The 16,831-nt window shown below is 39.3% G+C and overlaps 1 protein-coding gene across 1 annotated transcript in view; it reads right to left on the reverse strand.

The window, feature by feature from the left end:
• man1a2 (mannosidase, alpha, class 1A, member 2) overlaps positions 1 to 16,831 on the reverse strand; it is a 153,817-nt gene that overhangs the window by 69,409 nt on the left and 67,577 nt on the right. Inside the window, exon 5 of the mRNA XM_084724956.1 lies at positions 6,263 to 6,381. Within this exon, the coding sequence (XP_084581082.1) occupies positions 6,263 to 6,381 (119 nt within the window). The remainder of the gene's footprint in view (positions 1 to 6,262; positions 6,382 to 16,831) is intronic.

Below are 16,831 nucleotides of genomic sequence, written 5' to 3' on the forward strand. Positions count from 1 at the left end.
AATTGTGATAATCCTGATCTCAATATTGATCAGTATAATCATGATGATCACTTTGGCTATAATTATGTAACCTTGCAGAGAGGTCTAGAAATTCAAGCCGTCTGGTAATTATGCAGGTTGGAATACAGGTGCACTGCACAATGCATAAGACTGGCATTCTGTTTCAAGTGTGATCTACCATACTTACTATAGATTTGCAAGCACAAAATATTCCTACGCAATGACTCTTACTCACTTAGTTTTACATCCAACTATAGTGTGTCAGTTTATCTGGGTTAACTGCTGATCTGTTTACAACATGCCTGATTACTATTGGACAGTTACATTTTTGACCCATCAGTCTTTGTTGAAATGATGTTGATGTGTTCCAAGATCTCAGCAACTGAGGGGAGTACAATATTAACTTGACAGATGGGAACGATTGACAAAACTACAATAAGAGAAAGGAATTATCTTTGACGGGAAAAGGTACTTACATTATTTATCTTTTAAAATAAATTTAAACGTAATCTAGACAGTCCTGATCTTAAAATAAAAACTGATTAAATGTAAAAGGGCAAAGGAATCCTCACCATAAAGGTCAAACTGGCTCTAACAGAGATGGTACAAACAGAGAGCAGCAGTTGGATTTAAGGAACTTACACTGATACATGCAAAGGTGAGAGATTAAACTTGACTAAGAGTGATGCCTTTAATCTCCAAAATGGAAATGCAGACTATGCCCTTATTCCTGCCTTAGAGCTCTGACTCGAGAGGCCCGGCATGGCTGCACCCCTCAGGTTTAACAAATCTTTGATTTTCACAAGGGCCAAGCTTAATAACAGTTTTGCTGCCAATTACACTAGCAGGCCACTGCGGGCTTGAAATGTATTGCTTCCTATGAGCCGGGGAATTACTGGTTTTGTAAAAGGCCTAAGCAAAAGCCAGAGTAATGCCATGTCCATACTGCTAAGATTCAGCCTAAGCTTGCTTAACCTCTCATGAATGCTACAGTTCCTGAATCATTTGCCTAATGCATGCAGGTATAAGAGCATCAAACCAAGCCATTAATGAAAACATGGCAACACACCTCCCTTCTTCTCTGGCTCGTTAACAGAAGCTTCAAGTCTCATCCTCTCCACTTCTCCTCCCTTTCCACCCTCTAATCTCTTTTCTCCTTTCCCCTCCTGTGTTAGCAAACAGCTTCTCCTCTTCTCTCCTGCATCTGATTCTTATAACTCAGTTCAAACACATTTGTAATTTTTTCTCATTGTCTCGTATTCCTGTCATTGTTACTGCATTTGTTGTATGTTATAATGCTCCATCTTTCTCATAACTCACGAGTCTCAGCGTTTGCTGCTGTTACAGGTTTTATGACACTGGCTGTTGCTGCAGGTATTTTGGATATCACTGAGCTAGAAAACACACTTTGTTGCAAATTTTCCACTTGAAAAGTTGTATTTGATTAATTCAAATGGCGCACTTTCTCGTTTCTAAATGCATTGTATTAACGTTCTGCGGGGTCTGACAACTACAAAATGGCCTAAGTTCCCCTCTAATCTTCTTTCATCTTTTCCTTCCTATTCACATCTAAATGTCCATCCCTCCATTTCTGCATTTTCCTATCACCCCCTAATACACCTTATCTCTTTAATTTTCCACTCTACTGTCCTCCATCTCAGAATTTCAGAAGAATCATATGAAAAAACCAAGCCTTATAAATTTCAGTGAGACTGATTAAATCCGATATGAAAGACATTATGGATAACTTTATAAAGCTCCACAGGCAGCCTCTTTACACACCTGTTCAACAAACTTTGCTTAAAAATACAATACTGCCTATTCTTAAAGTTATAACTAAGTTAAATGTCAATATACGCATGATACACATATTTTTTAGATTCAGCTTGACTTACACTTGCCAACTTACAAAACAGATGCTCAATATACATTCAGATCTCGTCTGATAATCATTATGTTAGGAAGTTTTCTTCAGTGTCAAAAGTTACTCAGCATTGTGGAAATTTGAAAGCAACCCATAGGCTATATGGTAATGCACACCCCAGTGATGTTCACCTATCTTTGATGGAAATTTGCCATCTGTGGTGTAGAACCCAAAATACTTCACAGCTGTTTCAGAATGGTGATTAGTTTCCTCTTTTACAGGATGGATTACTACATGACCATAAGGCAGTGGACAGCCTTACTAATGTTTTGATATTAATGATCCTAAGAGGTGCATAGAATACAGCAGATAGCAGTGAAATCTCCACAATAAACATCTGCAATGGATCATAAAAAGCACAATAACTTTAAAATGTGACACTGTCACAGGATGCCATCTTTGCCACAACATTTTGTGAAATTTCTGTTGGGAGCAACGTTGGAAATCAAGTTTTTAAAATACATTATTTCATGTGTCTAAAATCTACCAGAACTTTTATATTTTACCAGCATTTGGCTGTTGGCTGGTGCTTATTTCCAACCCTGATTATCAGCTATGTAAAATGGGTTGATGCATGGACTGCAGTTACAACCACAGGTAGTGGAGTTAATCCATCAGACTGGCCAGGTCATAAAAAATAACATTCTGATTAATAGCATATGGATTATGGATGGGAAATAGGGTGCATTTCCTCAGTAAGAGAAATGCTGTGTGCGTTTCTGCATGAGGCACAGCAGCACAACTTCAATTATTTAATACTGTTTCCTCTGAAGAGTTTCCACAGTCCTGGAAACAATAAAACTGCAGTTTTTAGGTTTGCTACTTAAATGTCCAAAGATATTTGCTGCAGTGACATAATCTTATCTAATCATTAAAGTAAATCATTAAAGAAAACACTCAATACAACACAAAGGAAAATTGTGATGCTCAACATAATTTAAAAGGTAATACAGCCTCCAGGGACGATTAAGAGGTTGTGGTCTCTACATCGGAGAAAATAATCTGTGGATTTGGATAAGCTCAGAGCCCATCCACACATCGCAGCCAAGCAACTGCACACAAGCCTCACATCACCTTGTGCAATGCCAAGCGGTGATTAGAGTGGTGTAAAGTACATCCCAACTGGACTCTGGAGCAGTGGAAAGGTCTTCTTTGAAATGGTGAATAATGTGTCACTATCTAGCAGTCTCATGGACAAATGGTACATGCCAGGAGAACACTATCTGACAAAATGCATCATACCTATTGTAAAGCTTGGTGGAGGAGGGCTAATGGTCTGGGGCTGTTCTTCAGAATTGGGGCTAGGCCTCTTAGTTCCAGTGAGGGTCTTCTTAGGGGCACAGTAGCAAAGACATTTTAGCCAGTTGAGCACTTCCAAGTTAATGGCAACAATTTGACAAAGGCCCCGTTCTGTTCCAGCATCACTGTGCCCCTGTGAACAAACGGAGGCCCATCTCTCATGATATTCTACAGATCCTGGTCTCCAGAGTTAGAACAAAAATAGGTAAAAAAAAACAAAAAACCAACAACTTTTATATATGCAGTTCTTTCCTTCTGAAATAATTTACAGAGGGAACGGAAACAGAATTCACAAAATGCATTACAAAATTTGAGTCAATATGACAGGATCAAGAAAAAAGTTCCCATGGTCATTGTGATTGCTCCTAAATTTTCTATGAAATTGTACCTGCATCGTAATATTTTTTGCCCTTTTGTCCTACTCCATATAACTTAACCAGCCTGACCTCAACCCCAACAAACACCTTTACAAGGACAACTAATCACATTTAAAGGCTGTAAATTAATCAGTGTGCTACAGTCCCTTTTGTGCCCTAAAAGGTTGATATCTTCAAGCTGAGAAGCACAGTCAGCTGCATTTTGCTGGAGGATGCACAGAGATCCCTATTTCACCTTTAGGAGGAACTGTAACACTGATTGTGAGCCAGGTTCTTGTCGCCCGACATCAGTGCCTGACCTAAAAATTGCTGTTTTGGCTGAATGGTCATAAATTGACACAAATGGACACATTCCAAAATTCTGTGGAAAGCCTTCCCAGAAGAGTGGCAGCTGTTGCAGCCACACAGGGGGATCCACCTCTATACTAATACCCAGGGTTTTAGAATGGGAGGTCCAACAGACTTGAGGTATATAGGTGTGATGGTCAGGTTTTCAACTGATGTTTGGTTATATAGTGTAGGTCACATACAGTGCAAATTGTTGGCATTTCTGAGTAAATAATGTTATACTGCATGCCTGGCTAAAACATGTAGTGACTCTTTCAGTTTTTCAGTACAGGGAGCAAGGGGGAAAAAGCTGAGGGTTCAGAGGTTTAACTGAATCTTACCCCTATTGTTCACCTCACACAACCCTAAAGTGTCTTTTCATTCTTTTCTTTCCTCCTTCTCAGAGCCATCTCCACTACTCATTTGTATCCCCCTCAATCTGTCTTCACTGCTGATCTTTCTTCCTTTCTTTTTCATTGTCTGTCCATCCAAACCTCTATCCCCAAATGCGTCTTCCTCCACATTTCGTTTGCTGCTATGTCTCCCTCGTCCTCCATTAAATCTAAGCCCTTCTCTCTCCTATCAGTTCTCCATCCCTACTTCCTCCCCGTATCCCTCTGTCCACTGCTTGACCACAATGATTCCAAGGTTAATTAGCCCTCCAAGTGTCAGGCTGTTAGATCCCCTCTGCCTACCTGCTAGCTGCCCTGTGATTTCCTCAGTAGGAGGACTAACAAGCTCAAGCATCTGACATTGGAGCAGGCAGAAGGTAAGAAAAGAGAAAGAGAGAGGAGGCAGAGCAAGTAAAAGGCATAGGCAGAATAATGATTTTGAGGGAAATTTGGATGGGGGCAGATCTGTGAAAAGGGAAGAGAGTAGGGGTGACAGCTTGGCTGTAATGGGAAAGCAAAGAGAAAAGGGAAGGAAAGATAAAAGCTGAAGCAGGAAAAAAAGGATAGAGGGATATGTAAGTATAGTGAAAGGCTAAAAGAGGGAATGAGAGCTACGACAAGTGGACTGATAAATGACAAGAGGCCTAGTCAGGTATGAATAAATGTGGATAAACCAACTGAAGGATAGAAAGAAAAAAATGGCAAGAGGGAGAAATGGGATAGAAGATGGGATGATGAACAAAAGGTCAGCTGAGGAAAAAGAAGTGATAGACATGGAAGATAATAGATAGAGGGACAGATAAAAATTGCAATCATCACATGTAATGAAAGAAGGGATATTGAAGACAATAAACTGGTCAAGTCCAGAAACTACAAAGAGGTTATGAAGGAAAATGGAGGGAGTGACAGTTAAGACAAAAAAAGGTAAGAAAAAAAATAATTATAAAAAGGTAATGGACAGAATGCAGGGAATTAGGTAAAAAAAAAAAAAACAAGGGAAAAAAGGGTGAGTGACAGGTGAAAACAATTGGAAGGAGGCAAGTAATGGGAGAGGACAAATGAAACAGAGAAATAAATTAGGAGAGCTGCACTTCAAATGGACAAAAGAGACAGCAAAGAGGAGGGCTGTTGACAGAAGAGTTGGAAAAGATAGAAAGAGGGATGGAACAAGGCTGGAAATTAAGGATTTCCCGTTGTCCCAGGGGGAATACAAATAGCACCAGGGACACAAAGCTATGGTGTTTTTAGTACAAATAAAAATTATTACATGTAATCTCATGTAATGATTTTAATTGTTAAATGTTCAAATTTAAAAAAAGGGAGGTGGCGCCAGCACAAGCTCTGTACCACATGTTCTAGCCTGGAAACCAGACATTTCTATTGAAAATCATGTTTCCCTTTGCTCTGGCAGCTATGTGTGACACCCCTCCTTCCATTCAGAGAAAATTCCAGCCGTGGATCTCTTTGGGCCAATCACTACCATTTATTTACTATGGGGCGAGATCTATACTGCTATGGTTAACACAGGAGTGTCACCACATTTGAAAATTCACGTCACAGGTTTCACTGCGTGGTTTGGTTATAAATCTAACTGTGTCCAGTTAGGGCCATCCAGCACAATGCCTCAAGCTCACAAAACTCAGGTAAAACCATAAAGTGCTCATCAAGTATGGATCATGATTCTATTACTACACTGCAAATTTCTTGTCAAAATGTTTTCAGAAACATATTTTACTGTAATACAAGAAACTGTGCTGCCATTTATGTCCTGCTTGGAAATGGACCCAAAACTTCTATAGTACAAGTTTCATTGCAGAGACATTTTGGCCTGAGTTAAAGTCAAAAATGAGTGTAGAGGGTCCAGACTAATTCACTTTTGTGAATTAATGCATCTATGCCAGGCTACCAATGTTCATGTGTATAAAAGAAAGACAGATACTTACCACCCCAAAGTCCAGATTCTGTTCGATCCACTCCTGGCCGTCCTTGAACTCTTCGTGCAAGCCCATGATGTAGAGAGTGTCTAAGGCATCCACAATGGTCGCCCCTAGCTGGGAATTGCCTGCACAAGGGACATGGTAAAACAAATACGAAAAATGAGCTTCATTTGTCCAGTCACGCACTAACCAATTTGCTTAACAAAAAAAGACGTCACCTCTGGGAATTACGAGGGGAAAACTAATCAAAAACACAATGGGCCTAATTTGTGAAGGAGAAACTAAGACATTTATTGCACTGAAAAATAAGAAATTACTCTGATGAGTTTTAATATATGCATTATACCTTGGACTTAGCCACACATCCATCAGAAATACATAGATGCAAACACCTGAAGAAAATGCAACCATCACATATTAAGAGTTGTAAATTGTGTCTCATGCTTTGTTGCTGTGAGGAGAATGACTAGGTGAATCAACTGACTTGTTAAATTAATGCTAGAATGAGTAAGACGAGATGTAACATCTTACTTCCGTGCAATGTTATCCTCCAACCAGTAGAAGGCACTTTGACATGAGGTGACCAGATGAACACATACTGTAAATTAATCTGCTCAGCCCCTTTTGTACTAATCATCCCTTTTCCTTCTTACACACTCACTCTTCCTATTTCAGATTCTTCCACTCATTCATATATAATCTTGTTTATTCTTTCTTCCCCTCCCTCTTTGGCAGTACAAAGGAGGATAAAGGCACACTGGTGTAAACTACAGATGCTTCATTAAGTTACAGCTGACCAGAAAATCACTCCTCTCCCCTTATCAACCCTCAATCCAATGCTCTCAGCGTCCCTGAGGAGCAGCTGAGAGCTGATGCACGAAGAGGTTGTGGCGAGAACCAGAGAGATATATTGGTACATGATAGTGAAAATAAGAAAAAGAGAAATATGAAAGGTCCCGAGTACAAAGGCAGGTGGTAGACAGGAAGGTGAACAAGAGGGAGGACAAAAGAATGTGAAGAGAGGAGAAAAGCAGGGTTAGAAGAGTGACATGATAAGCTTCGGCAACATATAAGGAATCCTCACGACAGTGTGTGTAACTATAATTTTAGTCATCCTCCAGGCAATCCTCCCTGTAACATCAGTAATTTTCCTTTTAGTGCCATCAATACCTCAGTCACTCCATGTTAGAAAAGGGACAGAAGAAGAATATGGACCTCTCCATTTTAAAAGCAACATTTTTAAAATCTGACTCTACTACTATCATAATAATAATTGAATAATATGCAACATCTCTACTGACGACTGTCTCCTCCACTTCTCAAACCCATTACTTCTTGGTTTAAACACCAACTGAAATTTCAAGAGGCAGCTATACAACTGGGCATCCTTGAGGGTTGTTCAGTGCCTGAACAGTGTGTATCTTTATGCACTCTGTGAATGTGAAGCAACATACAACTCATATGCTAACTCTTGGATGGATCAAAGATAAAATTAATATTTGAACTGCCATTATATTATGTATGACCTCTATCAACCTGCATCTGTGGCCAGTAGGCATTCCAGTATGGTATCCCCTGAATTACAACTGACACAATTAGGTCAATTTCTTGCAGCAAAGACAGGGATTTCAGCTAATTGGAGCAGAGGTGCCATATCATCATAAAATTATCATTTGCTTCATTTACTTGAGAGTCATGGTTTGATATCCTGCACATTATGGCTTATAATAGTGTTATGATTCTGTCATAAGGCATTCAAAATTAAAGCTCAGGTCAGCTTTGAAAGCCAGACATCTCAGAAAGTAAACCCCTGCAAATGTATTATGGTTATTTAAAAAAAACAAACAAATCCATCTTTTTTCATATTTTAGTGTAATCACCTGTGAGCCATTTACATCTATCACCACTACCACACGCTTGAAAGAGGGGAGTCAGACAACGTGTTTACAATCTGAAAGCTCACCTCACCACTAAATCCTACACACTGGACTTTTAATACTCTTCAACATTGCAACATTACAACAGCTTAAGTCAGCAACTTTCTAACTCCTGCTTTGGGACTGCTGTCTCCTAATAATGTACAGCCATTAATATGCTTTTTTTTTTCATATTCTACATGCCTACTGGATATTGTCTGAATCACATCCCCTGTCCTTTAGCCACGGTGGTCCCTGAAATTTGTATTATTTTCTACTGTCCTTCAGCTGTGATGATGCTTAATAGCTGAAGAAGTGAATACAGTGAATATGACTCATTTCATCTTGCTGCTTTAAACAGTTAATCACTTTGTGCCAATCATCATTACTGTCCTCTGCTTCTCTTGTGATGGATATCTGCTTTTTGTTTCCACATTAGAGTTAACACTATTGCCGCAGATACTGTCATGTCATTACATAATTATAATGATATATTAAAAGCTTTGTTACTAAGATCACCAATTAAAGAGAGATACTTAACTTATGACAGTGACAATCAACTCTGACCAGCAGTCACACTGAACGTTGTGTTGTACTACATCAATCAGCTTCAGTCAACTACTAACAACAAGTTAAAGGCCCAATGTCTAGGATTTAGAGGCATCTAGTAGTGAGCTTGAACAAAAACACAACAATTACTATTTTCATGTAATATACAGTAATAAAAACATGCAAATATTCTATTCAATTTCCGCAATACTCTGCAAATAAATTCCCATGAATCTTACACACTGGACTTTTAATATTTTTGATGGAACAAGCACTTGGACAAATGTACAAAGTTCATAAAAAGTGTAATGGGTTCAATACATTAACCAAAACAACATACTGAGCATTGAGGAATTACAGCAGATTCAAGGAAATCTTTTTATTAATATGGAAAACAATGCAGCAAGGTGCTCTAGGATCTAGCCAGATCATCTTGATCTCCCTCTACTACAGCTCCCTGTATTTGATTTTTTGCACATACATTCACAAAATATTTCACTTGTAAGAGTCGGTGGCACTGCTCTTTAAATCCTTCCTCATTTCATATCAGCTACGGCATGTGCCGCTGGAATTCTTGAGCCTTCTGCCATCCCTTTCTTATCTATGACTCCATTCAAAGGGAGAGTGTCTGGCTTCATGCAGGAACTGCAGTGTTATTATCATTATAGACAGGAACCTCTAAATCACTCTAAAAATACACTGCAGTCAGGCGGGCAGGGCTGATAGCAAGATGCCCTGGCCGCCTGCCGGATCTTGACAGATTGGCCCGACTCTTGGTGGAGCAGAGCCCCTCTGCTGCACCACACAACCCCCACCCCCCTCCCTTCTGTCACTTTCATCACCTACAGGTACGCTTTAGGCAGTCATAGCACTGTGACACTATTGAGGGAAAGATAGAGGCCTGTCAAAGTTCTTGAGTGAGAGAATATTCCTTTGATGTCAAGGTTTTGTGTAACAGCTCCTGGATGCAGTGCTCCCTGTGCGTTCACAACAATGATACACCACAGTGAGTAATCACAGTTACTGATATGAATAAAATGAAAATGGGACACTGACGTTATGTAACTTAGTCATGTTTTCTCTTTTAAAATACCAAGAGGTGTAGTTTTCTAATTGTTTTAGAAACTCCTCTTATCACTTCTCTTAACTCTGTTAGTACATTCTTGCCAGCCAGCAGTCATAGAGTAAAACTTCTATAAACAAAAACACTGGACAAATCCTTTGAGAAGCACCAATTCCAAATTTCTCGGCCGATTCCGATTTCTGATCTTTTAAGGGTCCGACCTGCTGATTCCAATTTTCAGTCTAAGAACTATAACTGACAGCATTCACAAATTTTTTTGCGCAGCTTTTCTTGCAAAAATAAACTGTTTGTTTGTAATAAAACACTGACTACAAAATATTTGTGAAATTGTATTTTACATTTTCTCCAAAAGTCCTCCAGGTTACACCCAGGCCTTACTATAGTATTATATTAACATTATGTACTAGAGGAAATGCGATCTTGCGAGATCTCTTGGAATCTCATGGGATCTCGTGGGATCTCGTGGGACGCAGTTACACGTGATTTCATATGGAAGCAGATGTAAACTAACCTGAGACTGACACCGTGCAACAGTTTGCTGTAGTACAAATTTGCATTGAGAAAAACAGAAGGAAAAGTTAAACAACTTGGATGACAAAATGTTTGAGGAGACCATCAACACAGATTTATTCTTCAGCCAGACCTGGAGATGAGATTTAATTGTCAGTCTGTGAACAGCAGTCTGCTGCTGGCTAACATTAGCCTAAAGAGCTGGAAAGTTTATTGCTGTTTAGCGACACCATCAGCTGCTCAGCCTCTTTGTCTCCTTGTAGACTGTCTGTCCTCTCTTTATCCTGTTCTTGGAATCTTTCGCTAACACTGACTTCATGCAAGCAAGTGTCTGAGTGTGTGTGTCTGTAACTGGCGCTGTAGTGGGTAGGGATGCATGTGATTAGTCGACTATACAATTAAACGTCCCCACCCACCAGAAATACTAGTCGTTTAAAATATTTATCAATATTTAATTCATGCACGATGCCAGTTATCTGTTGCCTCTAAGATTTTAAGCAGCTGCCCACCACTAGTTGGGGCACTGTCAGACGGCAGCCCCTCTCACCAGCGCGTATGAACCAATCACCCTGGCAACTCCGGATGTTTATATCAGCAAAGTCAGACAGATGAATGTAGACTGTGACAGAATAAGCTGATATATATTCACTCGACTGGAGAAATGTGACCACATTAAGCACATACACGGACATAAACCTGCAAGTGGAGCTGCTGCTGCTGCTACTAGCACTGCTAACGTTAGCCACACTGTGTGTCAGGCTGGCAACTAACGTTAGCTCTAGGTCCTCTACCCGCAGACACTGTGACCCTCTTCGGTCTGAAAAGGTGAAGTATATATTTAGTTGTTGTCATGTTTTGTACATTAATGTGTGAGGCTTGTATTGCACAGTGCAAAGTAGCGCGCATTTCAGCTGCATTTTAAGTATGATTTGGCAATTGTAGATTGTGATTAATGGCTTCAAATGGCGTCTTGAATGTGACCAGCACAGAATCAGATATGTGATTCTGACTGGCTGTCACCGGGCACACTGAAAACCAGCCAGCTCCGGTCTCTGGCCAGTCGATCAGTGCATCCCTACAAATCCTTGCTCTGTTCTCTCTTGTTTAGGGTTAGGCTCACATCCCATCCAACACACTGATGCACACTTTGGCTATGAGTACTCCCCTACATTATAAGGGATATATAATTTTAGACCTCATCATTTACACACATACTGATACATGTTGAGGTTTACAGTCATAACATTGTTTTGATGGTACGTCTTTCAACAGATCTGATCTTCCGACATGAAAGTAACGATGTAATGATTTCAAATGTCTATCTGATACACTTTAAGATTGGGTGTACAGATGAAGAAAGAAGGCAAAGTGTACATGAGAAATAGGGCATATATCATCTTCAGAGTGTGGTCTCAAAATAGAATGTGCCTTTGCTATACTATGATAAACTTTATGATAACAATATATCTGCTCTATCTGCATTATAAAGCTTTGTAGCTGCATTAAAATGTCCTCCATTTATTACTTCACACAGTCTTGTTGATGCTAATGTTAGATGTTCCGTTTAATGTGAGATTTAAGGGTGTGTTGTCCTGTCAGAGAAAGGAAATTTGATCTCGGCATTAGAAAATAAACATTCATGATAGGGCTAGATATATATAAAAAAAGATATGACTAAAAAGAATCAAATAAAATAACAATACTGATTTAAAGATCGCTAAGTTATTTTCATTATCAATCCTGATCTGCAGACTATTTTCACAACTAATTAAATTGTGTATAAAATGTCAAAAAACTGTGAAAAATGTTCATCACAATCTCCCAGAACCCAAAAAGATGTCTTCTTATTTCTTGTGTCAAACCAACAGTCCAAATCCCAAAGACTCTTCACTTACTACCATAAATAGCAGCAAATTCTTACATTTAAATACGATGGAATCAAAAGTTTAAGATTTTTACTTGAAAAATAACTGAAACAATCAATGAAATACCAAAACAGTTGGCAACCAATTTTCTTGAATCAACTTAAAAAATTAACTGACTAATCACTGCAATCCTAAAAGATTGTTTAGTCTATGATAGAGCTGCAATGATTTATCACTTAGTCGATTATTAATCCTTTACAAAAATAACTGCCAACTTTTTTGATAATCAATTAATCAGTTTAAGTAATATTTTAAGAAAAGAAAAGTCAAAATTCTCAGTTTTCAGCTTCTTAATTGTGAACATTTTCTGGTTTCTCTTCTCCTCTATGACAGTGAATTGAATATCTTTGGGTTGTGAGTTAAACAAGACATTTGAAGATGTCATCTTATGTTTTAGGAGATAGTAACTGACATTTTTTACTTTCTCCTGACATGTAAAAAACTATTAATGGTAGGGATGCACCAATCAACCTGCCAGAGACCGGAACCGGCCGGTTTTCAGCGTGACTGGCTCTGACGGTCAATGTCGTATATCAAATTCTGTCCCCGTCATTGTCACACGTGTTCATGCGTCACATGATCTCTTGCGATTGCGTTCTCCCTATTAATAATCTTAACATAAAAATATAATAAGGTCTGGCTGTAACCTGGAGGACTGTCAAGAAAATGTAAAATAGTATAATGAATATTTAATAGTCAGTGTTTTATTATGAACATCCAACTTAATTTTTACGAGAAAAAATGCAAAAATGTATGTGAAAGCTGACAATTATAGTTCTTAAAGAGACTGAAATTCGGAATCAGACAAAATTGGAATCAGCAGTTCAGACCCATAAAAAAAAAATCAGAAATCAGAATCAGCCAAGAAAAAAAACAAAATAATCAACAATAAAAATAATCATTAGTGGCAGCCTTAGTCTATGAAATATCAAAAACTTGTAAAACAAAATGTCCATCATAAATTCTGAGAACCCATGTGGGTGTCTTCAAATGTCACAACTCAAATCTTACTTAAGCCTAATTTACAACAACCATAACGACTAAAACTCAGTTTGTAGGAATATAAGAATTTCCATGTAGTATTTAAAACACAGTTTGAGATTTTTATTTCATACAAATATTCTGAACGTTATTCAATGTCCTCAAAAATGACAAATGTTCTAGACCAATTTAGGATTATGGTTCAGCCTACATTTAATTTTTCTCTTATCTATCTGTAACAACTTGTCCTCTGACTCCTGGTTCTCATTTATCATATTTATCACCCATCCCAATTTGTAGCTTCAGCATAAACTTCAAAGAAAAAGAGAATTTAATTTGCAGCTTCTCTATATTTCTCTGACTCTGTGGGGTATGTTTTCCCAACCTTGCGAAGTACTGCTCACTTTCATGTTTGGATATAACCTTGTGATCACACCTGAACAGTCTCCCCTCTCCATTTCCTTTCTGCTCCATCACACCCTCCGTCTTTTCATCTGCCCCTCCTTCTTCTACCTAACCATCTGTTTGTTCTCATTCATCACCGTCTTGCTGTGTTTTTCCTAATCTTTCCCTGATCGCTCCATTCAAACCCTGATGCATGAATACTCCTTCATTGGGTGGATTTCCCTGTTGCCAATTCACTTTCGTTGAAAATCCTTCCCCTGCTAAATCTCCTTTCTTCCCTGTTAATCTGGATCGACCCTGCCTTTACCTGTCGTCACTCCTCATATCTGGGCTTGTATTGTTTCAATGTCATTCTTGTCAACACAACACGATGCACCATCCTCTGTGCATCTGAGTGCTGTGCAGCAACGCCAGCAACATCAAATGGAGCTGAACTGGCACTTCCAAAAGGTGGATTTAGGGTTGCCAGGCACCGCTTATCTGAGACAAATTGGCCAGGATGAGGTTTATTTATTTGGAGAATTATTGCCACAGCCTCATGCACACACACATACAGACACTCTCACACAGAGAGATTAACACGCTTGCTCAATGTATCCCTCTTCCTCTCTTAACGTAGAAACGTGTGCACCTTTTCTTTAATTGAATCCAAACCACACACCTTTTTCTACCTGAACTGAACTCTCACTCTCCAACTTCCCTCTCTCCATCTATTATGCTCCCCCACAACCCTCTCCTCTTTCACTATCTCTGTCTCTCAGACAATCACACACTCAGTCTTGGTCCCTGTGCCAGTTTCATTAGTCAACAGGTTTCAGAGTTCCCCGGCATGAATTCACACAAGGCAGGAAAACGTGATGTCATTATTCAGTCTCCATTCTTTCTGTCTTGTAAACTGTCAGCTCTGGGGGAGTGGAAGATGATGGAGAGCTAACGTGTGCTTGTGTGTGTCTGTCTGTAGGATATGTATATGTGTGTTTAGTCTGTGTATGTTGCACGATTTCATTGGTTTTGTTTGCATAAATTAAAATAAAAGAAAGTGTAGGGAGTGCTGGGTCGAGCGTAGTTTTTGTAGTACATCTTATTTTTGTGCATGAGGCTTGTGTTGTGTGTGTTTCTGTAGGATCAAAATCAGAAGCCAGACTGGAGGTGAAGGTTTTACTAAACACTGGACTGAGCTCCAGCGGACTCCCCCCTCTTGTTTTCACCTTACATCTTGCCAGAAGCCTCTCTGACTTTGCTTTCGCCCTTCTCCTGTATTCTACTCAGTCTCCAGTCTTTACTGTTGAGCTCATTCTGATACCCTCTACACAGCCTTCCACTGGCCTTTCCACATTTGATTCTCTTCCTTCTGCCTACATTCTTTCACTGTAGCATCCAATACAAGTCTGGTTGTAAAGCTGAGCAGAGGTAAGGGAGGAAATACAAACTGTTACCACATTTTAGCAGGGGTGATAACAGTGGTTATAAATCACATACAGGATGCAGGGTATTAACGGGATAGACTGAAGTAGTGTGAGTAGAACGATATGAGTATTGCTACTCAGCGTATTACCTACAGTAGATGGTAGTCGACACACTCGCAGCTTGCAGAAGCATTGGGTGTCGCAGCATAGGAGACTAAGAAATGTGCTGCTGTGGACAGGGTCAGGAGGAAAATATATTTTATTCACCTAAAAAAGGCCAATGCCAAAACAAAATTCGATTAGTTTAAGTGTACTCTATATTTAGGATATTTTCACTGCTTGATCTTGCCGTCACACAGCCTTTTCAGAGGGGAAACTGTCCCTATATAAACAAAATATTGCTCTCTCCAAACCAGTCAGTATTCAATGGCGAAATCTGTCATTTTACCTTGCAGAAGGTAAAATGGAAAGTTGCTGGTCTACTGCTGCCTCAATCTGTTTGTTTGTGTTATTGTGTCACAAAGCTTATTTGTAATAGTAATAATAGAAAAAAAAAGTTTATCTGAAAAGTGAATATTACCATTTTATTCTTTTGTATTCAGCTCTATTAGTCTTTGTTCAACCAGGTTAGCTCTTGTCAGATTAAGTCGCTGTTATAGCCTGCCACACAATTTGCTGAACATTGTATTGCAGGCGTCAGCCCCATCTCCCCCTCCTCTCTTGCTTCAGGTCCACTGTGGCATTTCAGTTTTGTAATGAGCGCAGTGGCAATAAACAAGGCCAAACCCAGGCCTATTCAGGCCAGTCTGGCTGGCAGTGGACGTCTGGTTACCAATTTATTTGGCACCAGACTGAAACATCTGCTGTGCTCTGTTTTCTGCCTCATAGGTTTACTGGTCAGACTGGGCCTTCCTCTAAACATGAGCTCCTTGTCTAAACTCTAGTCCGAATGACTGTCTCCAGGCCAGGTGCCAAAGGGCCTGCACGGGTTTTACTGTGGAGTCATTTTATCGCATTCCCTCGTCTGTACAAAAGAAGAGGAAACAAATCCCAGCAAACAGCAACACGTGAAGCTTCCTTTAAAGGTAAGTGTGAATATATGTATACATGAAATAGAGAGTCAAAGGATTACCTCAGCTGAGTTCTGCATTTCAGTGTCACATTTGGTAGACCTTCATTATATACAATATGTCCAACTAAATGCCAGCACTACAGGCCCAGCCAAGATTAGACAGAATCACACACCATGAATCCACAGGCTGTACAGACTGTGCCTAAATCCTTCTAATACCCATACAATATTTCTTCAGTTCTACAGCATATAGTTATTCACTGTGAAATCTACCTTGAACACACAGTTGTAATAACTCTTGTGGTGCGATTATCTTCTGTGATTTGGCCTGTTTATTTTATATTTAACTTATGTTAGACTGTAACTTAATTGTTACTATCTTACATTTAACTGCTAAAATAGATAACTCTTAACGCTATGACAGTCAGTGAACGCATCATTTCAGCTTTTACACAATGTTCTCAGTGAGAACCAAACATAAATGCACCAAAATCACCAAAATAAAGGTGTTTAAAACAAGGATGAATATTCAAATTGATTACCAGTCAATTTTATGCAGATGCTATTTCTGACTCTGGCCTCTTTTTGGAAGGGAGGTGTCTGTCTCACTGTCTTTCAGGTCTGCCACACCCCTTTCTGAGCACATGGATAACCCAACCTGAACTTTATTTTATCATCAGTGTGGAATCAAACCCCAGAAACTTTTAATTGTTAGGTAATCAAACAA

This window comes from Lutjanus erythropterus, chromosome 8, assembly GCF_056507025.1.
Source record: "Lutjanus erythropterus isolate fLutEry1 chromosome 8, fLutEry1.hap2, whole genome shotgun sequence".
Taxonomy (NCBI): domain Eukaryota; kingdom Metazoa; phylum Chordata; class Actinopteri; order Lutjaniformes; family Lutjanidae; genus Lutjanus; species Lutjanus erythropterus.